Source organism: Bidens hawaiensis, unplaced genomic scaffold (genome assembly GCF_021521415.1).
Source record: "Bidens hawaiensis isolate Kalapana, Puna unplaced genomic scaffold, B.hawaiensis_p1.1 tig00027337_1, whole genome shotgun sequence".
NCBI lineage: Eukaryota > Viridiplantae > Streptophyta > Magnoliopsida > Asterales > Asteraceae > Bidens > Bidens hawaiensis.
The window spans coordinates 170451-182345 of NW_027494427.1; the positions used below are offsets into that span (position 1 = coordinate 170451).

The 11895-nt window shown below is 33.4% G+C and overlaps 1 protein-coding gene across 1 annotated transcript; it reads right to left on the reverse strand.

Moving 5' to 3' along the window:
* Positions 1 to 7723: 7723 nt before the first annotated feature.
* LOC143575337 (uncharacterized) lies at positions 7724 to 8419 on the reverse strand. Its single transcript, XM_077059741.1, has one exon. It carries the CDS (start codon positions 8417 to 8419, stop codon positions 7724 to 7726), a length of 696 nt encoding a protein of 231 aa, XP_076915856.1.
* Positions 8420 to 11895: the final 3476 nt, after the last annotated feature.

Sequence of the window (11895 nt, forward strand, 5' to 3'; positions counted from 1 at the left end):
GCTTATAGTTTTAAATTTCAAGTATTATGTTATTTGAAAGATGCATTAAGTTTTAAATGACTCTTTGCTTGGTTTTGAGCTAGCCAATAACGTCAATAACTCAATGTAAAACCCCAACTAATGACGGATTATTCGTCTGGGCACGAAAAAAATGATTATTCATAGCAAATGACATTATTAAAAGTTATAATATTAATTCATCACATTAAATCATGCCACACAATACAAATTGCCTCAAAGAAATAACATAACAAGAATGATAACATTGTTTATTGATTTATTAGCCCAGACCTATTGTGGTTCTAAGTTTCGAACTTCAAAATAAACATTAAGCTTGCATATATGCATCATGTATAAAATATCTATCAACTACAAGTAGTTGGTGAGCAACCATAGATTGATATATAAATAAACATTTAATAAACTAGTGGTCCATATTAAATTCCCGCACTAAGATCAGTTCTCACATTAAGTTCATGCGAGAAGTGATCTTAGTTCCAGAATTGCGAGAAATCAATATGGACCACTAATTTATAGGTTTTAAATGTTTAAAAATAAATGAAAAAAATTTAATAACACTAAAAACCTTCTCTCTTCAATTAATAAAACTAATAAAACCATTGATTTATTTCTTTAATTAACATAATTAATCAAAATAATATATTTAAAAAAATATAAAAAAATCATCTATTTTATAATCAATTTATCTTCTCTTTTGGTTTTTATCCTAAATGGATACAATTTATTTATACACTGCAATTTCTTTCTATTTAAACCAATTTTTCCAACACAATATAATGCATAACTTTTTTTAATAGATGCCAGTACATATTTTTTTTCTCGGTTGACATAACTACAAAAATCACTATGATGAATAATACAAAATATATATCATACGCATGCGTCCATTAAATATCAAAAATAAAATATATGAGTTACATAAATCAAAAGACCTACACTAGTTTTAAGCACAAAACAAGTATAACATACACAAAAACATGTTATTTACATATAAAATTCTACATCAACAATTATACAAACTACATAAAAATACATATATCATACATGTGGACATTATATTTTAGCAAAAATATACATCAGCAAAAATTTATATCCTATGCAAACATATATAACCTACACTTTTGTTTTGACATAAAAAAACATATAATGTACACATAAATATATAACATACATATAAATTTCAGCATCAACAAGTATATATAAGCTATGCAAATTCAGCCATCCCTTTCATCTAATACCCAAAATAGCCATCTTGACCTGTCGGATCCAACAGAAGCATGTCAGCCACCGACGAAACACAACCACCTCTAAAATTTTGCCACGTGTCAGCGTATTAATGGATCCAACAGAATACGCAACGGATCCAACAGAACGTTAAACTGTCTGACTGTCGGTGTAGGAGGCTGCTTTCGTCACGCCCGACGGTTTCACCTTCCCATCATATTTTTACAATATGAACTCTGGGGTTCATCACTATCTTGCGCGGATTCTCAACAACAGATGTGATTCGTGGAAAATAAAAACCATGGTTGTGTTCTCCTCATAAAATTAAGCGATTTACACAATGAATTTGCTTGATTCTATGAAGAAATAAGAAAGATGAAGATGGAAGTTGGTTATAGAGGTTAAGGGTTTGAGATGTAGGAGATGAAGTTTTTCATCGTATAATGAACCCATTTCGTTGGTCCTTATTAATAAATAAAAAAGGATTAAATATCATGCGAATCGATTAAGAAGTTGGTTGTTTTCTCTTGTCGGACGGGCTGCATACGATAAGATAAACTTACACAAAACTTTTTATTGTTTTTATAAAGTCATTCTATTATTATTTCTTAATTACATTCATAATGCATCTAATGACAAATATTATTATTGTGATAAAAATTGAACACATAGAGGGAAAGACCAAAAAGGAAAATAACAAAACGAAGCTTTATGGTTTTTGATTTGATATTTAAAAAAAAGCTACAAAATTACAAAAAAAAAATGTTAAAGGTGAGAAATATGTCAAATAAAATTGTTAAAGAAATTAAAAGTTTAAGGGATGGGGTATGACAAGTAGGGGTACGTATAGCCTAACCCCTTTTTGAGTTTGTATTTTACGGCCTTTTGTTTTTATGTCCATGCCTTGTTTTTTTTTCGGAAATGGCCATGCCTAAGGAAAAATCTCCAAAATAGCCATTTTGACCTCCGCCTTTCCACCTTCAGCCATCGGATCCGACAGAAACATGTCAGCTTACGACGAAACAAAACCACCCCTAAAATTTTGTTGCGTGTCAACGTATTAATGGATCCAACAGACTACGCAAGGGATCCAACTGAATGTTAAACCGTCGGACCGACAATGCTGGAGGTTGCTTCCATCAGGTCCGACGGTTTCACCCTCCTGTCATATTTTCACTATGAACTATAGGGTTTGTCACTTTCTTGCGTGGATTCTCAACAATATATATGACTTAAAGAAAACAAAACCTATGGTTGTGTTCTACTTGAAAAATTAAGCAATCTACACTATGAATTTGCTTGATTCTGTGGAGAATTAAGAAATACGGAGATGGAAGTTGGTTATGAAGATTAAGGGTTTGAGATGTAGGATATGAAGTGTTTTTATCGGATGATAAACCAATTTCGTCTTTCATCGAATGACAAAACATGTAGGCACGTGGCAAGTTTTTAATGGCTGTTGCGTTTTAATCTAGAGTTTTATTAACTTTGTATCTTATTAAACTTAATTTTTTAATATTTTCTATTTTTATTATTTATTGTTAAATGTAATTATTTATATTAGTTTAATAATAAACATATATTCAAATTTGCATTTTTTATAATTTCCTTCCGTGTGATAAATGGAAACCTAGTTTATACAATAAATCATTGTTGGGTTCTGAATGTTTATGAAAATTTGAGTTAGAGTGTAGTGTATATATGAAAGAGATGAAATAAATTTACTACTTAAATTAAGTTATGTAATGCTAATGCCAAACACAAGCAAGCACACTTGGGTGATATGCTATCGAGACAAATTATTTGATTAAGATAACTCCTTAAAAGAGTCTTTTGTTTCTTCTATCTCCCGATGTCGGATTGGTCAAAATAGTAAATCTCAAAGAATCAAAAATACAAAAATATTGCAAAAAGTATGGAAATGACGATGCAATATACGAAGTTAAACTGTGATAATTATTATATATGTATCCGAATCCAATGGTAGTTTTGTCATTGAAACTTGAAAGAAGACTTTCAGAGAACATGCAAAATCTCAAACCTGATAAACATAGAAATCCAACGGTTGCGATCATGTTCTTGTTCAAATTAATATTGAGGGGTCAAAAACATAAGGCGAAATCCATTTGACCCGTTTCCAATTTACCTAAGAGGCTTTTTATATTACTCTGTTGACATGACCCAAACATTTCCATTGATACTAAACGAGTTAAAATTATCCTCATCAATGTTAAAATTTGAAAACTTGAAAGGCTTTCCGTTTTAAAACTTAACATGACCCAAACGAATTTAATGCCTTAACATGCCAAGCCAACCGGACTGTTAAAATTTAATGCCTTAAAAATATCAGTAAAAATAATGAAAAGGTTAATTGTTGGGTTAAGAAGGAGTTCGCTTTATCCAAGGGAAAGGGACCACCATGGTGAATCGTTGCTTGGCAGATTCGTACGCCGATAAGACCAAGGCTTGGCTGGTGGGTACTTGGACTAGCCATGACGTTAATTGTGTGTGAACCAGAAGGTGGTGCCCACACCATTCCCTACCAAAAGTAAGCAACCCAAACCCTCGGAAACCAAAGCGGCTCCTAGCTCCTAACCCTTCGTATAACCTTAATGCTCCCACTTGGGTCACAGGCCCACGTAACTGTGCCCGGCAGTATTATGGCTCAAAATGAGTTTTAAAAATAGCACTTAGGTTCTTCTTGCTACCAATGTGGGACGGGCCAAAAACAGTAGTTTTATGATGTAAATTTGCTCAGAAAGGATTGATTCTCATTAATTGAAGAAGAGATACAAGCCTTAATATTTATACACATAGCTGAGCTAATAACTGAATTCTAACTAACTAACTAACTAACTAATGATAGTTAAATACAAAGGAAAATAAAAAGATAAATCCAACATCCCCCCTCAAGTAGGTGGTATAGAAACACCTAACTTGTGTAGAATATCTCGATGTTGTGGAACACCCAAGCTCTTTGTAAATATGTCCGCAAGTTGATCCGAAGTTCTAGTATGTGACAAAGTAATAAGTCCCTCTTGTAGTTTGTCACGGACAAAGTGACACTCAAGCTCTATATGTTTTGTATGTTCATGGAAGACCGGGTTTTTAGCAATGTATATAGCAGCTTGGTTGTCACATTTGAGAGGTATAGGAGTAACATCAGGAACATGTAGCTCGTGTAATAAATGAGTCAACCAAGCTAATTCAGCTGTGGCCCGTCTCATGGATCTATACTCAGCTTCTGCTGAACTTAAAGCAACCGTTGGTTGTTTCTTGGATTTCCAGGAAATTGGTGATCCTCCAAGAGTAACAAAATAACCACTTACGGATTTTCTAGTATTGGGACAAGAGGCCCAGTCAGAATCACAATAAGCATGAAGATCAAAAGAATCCGAATTATTAAAAAATAATCCTTGTAAATAAGTGTCTTTCACATACGATGGAGTATGTAATGCTGCATTCCAATGTGAAAGTCGTGGTTCTTGCATAAATTGACTTAGGAATTGAACTGCAAATGAGAGATCTGGCCTCGTATGTGTTAGAAATTCAATTTACCTATTAACCGCGTGTGTCTCAAAGGATTAGAAAGCAATTCACCTTCATTAGTTTTCAACTGTAAATGAGGGGGAAGAGGAGAATTTTGAATATGAAGATTAACATCATCAAAATCAGCCAACAAATCTTTGGCAAACTTTCTTTGTGATAGAATAAGACTTTTGTCATGATGTAAAACCTCTATCCCGAGAAAATAATTCAAAGATCCCAAATCTTTAATTTGAAAAGTATCATGTAAGAACTCTTTTAAAGAAGTAATCTCCTCAACATTATTCCCGGTTACCAAAATATCGTCCACATAAACAGCCACATGGACAGTAGATGAGCCCATTGATTCAGTGAACAAAGAATAATCATTACCAGATCTCACATAACCTTTTGATTTAAGAACACCTGATAGCTTGCCATACCATTGTCTTGAAGCTTGCTTTAAGCCATAAAGAGACTTTTGCAATTTTAAAACTTGATTAGAAGGTAAAGACATACCAGGAGGAGGTGACATGTAAATTTCCTCATCTAGATCACCATGCAAGAATGTATTATTCACATCAAGCTGGAATAAAGGCCATTTAAATTTTGTTGCAATAGCAATGAGCGAACGAATTGTTGTCATTTTTACAACCGGTGAAAATGTTTCATTATATTCAATGCCAATTTTTTGTGTATCCCCCCTCACAACCAAACGGGCTTTACACCTTTCAACCGTTCCATTGGCATTATATTTAATCTTGTAGACCCATTTACACTTGATAGGTTTCTTCCCTAAAGGAAGATCAACAACTGTCCATGTATTATTATTTTGAAGAGCCGTAAATTCTTTGTTCATCGCATCTTGCCAAGCTAGGAATTGAACAACTTGTTTATAAGAAGTAGGTTCATGCAAGATATCAAGGTGATGAGTTATGTTTTGGCTGGAATTAGAAAGTTCAAACAAAGGAACTGAAACAGTGGCAAGACAAGCATTTGTTAAAGTATGACAACAGTTAACATGTGAATCCGAAAGATGAACATTATTGCAAATATAATCTTGCAAATAATATGGTGGATGAGATGTTCTGGTTGTTTTACGAACATGAGGAGGATCTAAATGATCAGAAGATGAAGAATGAATAGGAGAAAATGGAGTAGGAGTATCAAAATTTGGAACATTTGTGGAAAAAGATGGAGAAGAATCAGAATGTAAAACATTGTCGTGAGAAGTTGAGTCATCAAAGAAAAAACCGAAATTATCAATTGGTGGGAAGATGGAAGATGAATTAGAGGATTTGAGAGATGGAAAAAGATGCTCAAAGAAAACAACATCTCGAGAAACAAATATGGAATTAGTGGTAAGGTTATATAGTTTGTAACCTTTTTTACCAATAGGATACCCAATGAATAGACACGCTATAGCACGAGATTGAAACTTATCACGACCATGTTTAACAGTAGAAGCATAACACAAACACCCAAAAGCTTTGAGATGAGAATAAGAAGGAGGTTTATTTGTTAGAACCTCATATGGGGTTTTGTTACCAAGAACCGGTGTAGGAAATATGTTTATTAAATGAGTTGCGGTTAAGACACACTCTCCCCAAAACGTTAAAGGAAGTTTTGACTGAAAAAGCAAGGCTCTTGCAGTTTCTAGGAGATGTTTATGTTTCCTTTCGACAACACCGTTTCTTTGATGAGCATGTGGACAGATTGTTTGATGAATGATTCCTTTACTTTTAAGATAAGTAGCATGCTCATGACTACTTCCCAACTCAAAGGCATTATCCGATCTTAAACATTTCACTTTGACATTAAATTGAGTGTCAACCATCTCAATAAAACTTTGTAAAATGGAAAAAGCATTTCCTTTAGTTGCCAATAAGTGTGTCCATGTAGTTCGACTAAAATCATCTACAATTGTTAAAAAATATTTGCAACCATTGTAAGTTGGAACTTTGTAAGGGCCCCAAATATCAATGTGCAAAAGATCAAAGATAGCATCAGTAGATCTATTACTAGACGGAAATGGTAAACATTTTTGTCTAGCTTTACGACATATGGAACAATGATCAAGAACATCCAAGTTTTTATTGGAAATGATATCTAAAAGTTTCAACTTATAGGTTGGTAAATGACCAAGCCTATGATGCCAAGTTGTATTAGAAACAACATAATTACATTCAGAAGTACTAAACAAAGAAACATTAGAACAATTGAAGGAAGGAGTGTTTGTTTGCAAAATGTACAGCCCATCTAAGAGATCACCCAAGACCAGTGGACTCTTCATTGATGGGGCTTGCAACAAACAAGATTTATTAGAGAAGTAAACAATTCCATGATTATTATCACAAAGTTTAGAAACGGAGTGTTTGAAATCAGGAACGAATAGAACATTGTAAAGAGTTAAAAGTTTGTGAAGGATAATTGTTCCAATCTTATGAAGCGATATAACATGACCATTAGGAAGACCAATAAGAAAAGGTTTTGAAATTGAATGAAGGGAAGAAAAAAGATTTGGATCATTGCACATGTGATCACTTGCACCTGTGTCAATAATCCATTTAGAATGAAATGAAGTAGAATTACAGGCCATAATACCTGCAAAATTGGCAAAGTGGATGGAAGAAGTAGGCTGTGGGGCTGCAGCTTTACCAAGATTGTGTTGCTGAAGAAGCTGCATTAACTCATGGTATTGATTGATAGTAATTGAAGATGCAACATTAGTTTCTTGTGGAGAGGCAGAAAATGGCAAGTCTGACTCCATCTCAACATTATTAGCAGCCCCACGTTTTAGCTTGGTGAACTTGAAGTCTTTTGGAAATCCAATGATTCGATAACATTTGCTAACAAGATGGCCTGACTTCTTGCAGTGAGAGCAAACTTGATTCTTTTTGTTATCATTATGATTAGCATAAGATACATTCATAGAGGCAGATTCAGTTTGAAACTAAGAAAATGAATGAATTTCTCGTTGTTTCTCATCTTGAACAACAAAAGAATATGCTTGATTGATAGTAGGTAAGGGTTTCATCATGAGAATATTACCTCTTGTTGTATCATAGCAAGAGTTTAGGCCCATAAGGAACTGCATAAGCTTTTGATCCTCATCTCTTTTAGCCATTAGAGGAGCAGTGTCACATGTACAAGTAGGAATTGTGTTCAAAGATGACAATTCATCCCATATGGTTTTGAGTTTGGTGAAATATGAAGCAACATCAGAATTACCTTGAACAAGATCCGATAAACTCTTCTGTAACTGATAGTATTTGGCACCATTATCTTGACCATACCTATCATTGAGTTCTAGCCATAGTTGACGAGCCGAAGTAACATAGAGAACACTAGCACTGATTTCTCGAGACAAAACATTCAAGATCCATGAAATTACCATATCATTACACCTATTCCACATACTAATTTGAGAAGTATCAGTTGGAGAAACAAATTCGCCATTAACGAACACCAATTTGTTCTTTGATGATAAAGTGATAGTCATAGCACGTTTCCACGCACCAAAACCTGAACCATCGAACGATTTGGAAACAAGAATCATCCCTGGATGATCAGACGGATGCAGAATCAACAGATTGGAAGAATTGATTGAAATTGAATTTGGAACAGATGCAGATGAAGTTGCAGACATGATGAAAAACGGAACGAAATGAAGTAATCAAGAACTGAATTGAACGAAGATTGAATGCGGAAGCGAAACGAAAATCAGAAGAAGAAGATTGAAATCAGAATCGATGTGGATGATACCATGTAAATTTGCTCAGAAAGGATTGATTCTCATTAAATGAAGAAGAGATACAAGCCCTAATATTTATACACATAGCTGAGCTAATAACTGAATTCTAACTAACTAACTAACTGAATAATGATAGTTAAATACAAAGGAAAATAAAAAGATAAATCCAACATATGAACCCAAAGTTTTTAACACTTCAAAACAGTTTTTAACTGCAAGACTTTTATGTATGTACTGGTTGTCAAGGAAAGTGACAAACTAAATGCATAAAGTAAGGGATCAAACAAACGGAAATGACTTGAGACATATATTTCTTTTTGATTTCAAAATTTGAATGCTTGATCATTCATGTGCATTACCCAGAAGCTTGGTTAGGACGGCATTCGCTGATGCGGATAATTTTATCCATGGTGGTTATCCATTGAAGGGTAACGATTGCGTCTTCCAAATTACTTTCTTTTCGCAAATTCTTTTTAAGCCTAGCTATTTATTTATTTAGGGTCGTTCGTTGATGCATTGTTTTAACTACACATGGTCTTAGTTCACCTTGTAATTTGCCGAAGCTATATCACGTGACAAGCTGCAACATTTGTTGCAACATATTATGCTTCAGTCAATGAAAAAACAATCACTTGTAGTTTCTTCGAGCTCTAAAAAATAACACATATCTCAACCAAGAATAGATTGGCCGAATCATTGTTATATCAATATCTGAAGCTTATAAGTGATTGTGTTGTTGTTCCTTTATGATATAATTTCGCGATATCGTATAGTATAGTAAATACATTTTATTCGATCCGTATCATACGTTTATACACGTACATGGAAAGTGAAGATCCATAACATATAAATCCATTATCTGCTTTGAAATGAAAATCATTGCTGTAAATTTAGGATGACAATCAAATAGGCTGAGAACCCAAATTAAACTTTCAATGCATAAAGTTTCTGAACATTTTACTAAAAACAAGATTTTTCTTGAAATAATAATAATAATAATAATAATAATATACATGTAATGTTGTATCGGACACACAAATTATATGTACTGTTCTCTGTGTATGTGTAAATCACCTTAACTTTTGAGTTAATAGAAAGGTCAAACTCAAAGGTAGTTTTGTCAATGAAAGACAACTTCCAGAGGCTGGTACTATTGTAATTTTGTAAATTTAAAAGTCAAGGGTAGTTTTGTCAATGAAAGAAAACTTTCTGTGAGCACTATTGTAAAATCTGTTAATTTTGAGGTCAAGGGTAGTTATTTCATTGAATAACAAAATTTGGTTCATTTTGATGTCAAAGTAGTTTTTTCATTGAATGAAAACTTCCAAGGGTATTAATGTAATTTGAGGCCAAGAGTAGTTTTTACATTTAAGCAGCTTACACTTACAGTTTCACAAATGATATTATTTTGAGTAAATTAGGTTCATTTTGAGGTCAAGGGTAATTTTGTCATTGAAACTTGAAAAGTGTATTTGTAGCAACTTATATCTTGTTTTGCACTTGTCATAACATTTAAATTTCTATATTTTTACAATTTATTAATTTGGGTCTGTAAACAAGAAGCAGGTTGGGTCAAGACGTTATGTTGACCCGAAACAACCCTCCAACTTTTTTGAAATTTCTTTTCATACTTTGCAATACGTGTACTAAAAACTGTATTACATAGATAGTCTAGTTATTTATTTGAATTATATGTTTTAGCATATGTATTATGAATAAAATTGCACTTTGGGTGACTTTCCTTCCATTTGACCCGTTTCCAGTTTATATGACAAACGAATCCATTGATAACGGGTTAAAGTTATCATCATCACTAAACAAAATTAATTCATGACAACTGGGTTACTATTGCTTCTATATAGTTTTCTATTCTAAAAAAATGGAAAGCAACAAAAAGGTTAACTGTTGGGTGGGTTAGGAAGGAGTTTCCCTTAGCCAATACCTATGGCTTTTCCTTGGGAGTTCAAACACCACGGCGAATCGCCGATACCACCTAGCCATCTCTTTGGCTGGATCTAGTCTAAGGCCTAATCTGGTCCTTGCACTAGCCTGAACAGTGTACACCATATAATGTGTGCAACACTTAATAATTAAGAACATTCCCCACCATAGGAACCATGAAGGCCAAAGCGACCCCTAGTTCTTAACCCTCCATATAACCTTAATGCCCCCACTTGGGTCACAGGCCCACGTAACTAAGCCCGGCAGTTGTATGGTTCAAAATGCGTTTTATAAATAGCACTTTTTTTCTTGTTGCTACCGATGTGGGATGGGCCAAAAATAGTACTTTATGAACCAAAAGTTTTTAACACTTCAAAACAGTTTTTAACTGGAAGATTTTTATGTATGTACTTTTTGTCAAGGAAAGTGATAAACTAAATGCATAAATTAAGGGATCGAACTAACGAATATGGCTTGAGACGTATAATTCTTTTTGTTTTGAAACTTTGACTGTTTGATCATACATAGCAATTGGTAGTATACAACTTACTGATGCTACAAAATAAGTTTGGTTTTTCAAACATACTAAGATCAGATATAATAAGTTTAGTTTTCATATGTCTAGAGTTTTGATTGTTTATTCCCAATTGAAAGAGAATAAAACTGTGTATTATTTCCGATAGGAAAGATGGTTCACCTGACGAGTAATTTTGAAAATGGTAGGCCAGAGACTTGTGCTTAACACTGTGTTTGTTAGCGATTTCAAAAGCAATTTCATGAAGAGGTTAATGACTTCAGCTTAAAAGGATATTGTTAGGTTGCTATGAAAACTATAAAAAGTAAGTGGTAGGGAAAAATAATATTGGTGACACTACTAATTTACTAAACAAATGATTATCATTTCCGGTCGTTAAATGACACATTTTCCTTGCTTCGTGATTCTAATAAATCTTTTAACAGTAATAGTTGTGCATCCCACATCTCGAAATATACTAGGTTACCATTTCCTACATTGTTAACTCGTACCATGTTTTTCAACATTTGGGGATCATTATCACAATGATTTTGTTTGGTTAGCATGGCTACATTCGTGATCTAATAGCTCACAAGCTCTTGATTCATCTGATACTTTTAATTTAGTTACGATTTATGAATTGAATTTATGGATCTAAAAGCTATTTTAATATATGGTAATGCATATTTACGTTTTTATGGTAGTGTCTAATAATACCATCAATAATGGGTGAATCATGTGAAGATGCAAAGTATATGTGGTTAACATTATTATTTTGAACAGGTTGATAACAGTATTTAGAGTAGGTTAATTTGTCGTTCAAAAAGTATGTAAACTTAATAACGGGCGGTGAATCATTTCTAGAAATTTAAAACTATGGTCTATATCAGCTGGTACCGTCTTTCTCTTCGTTACG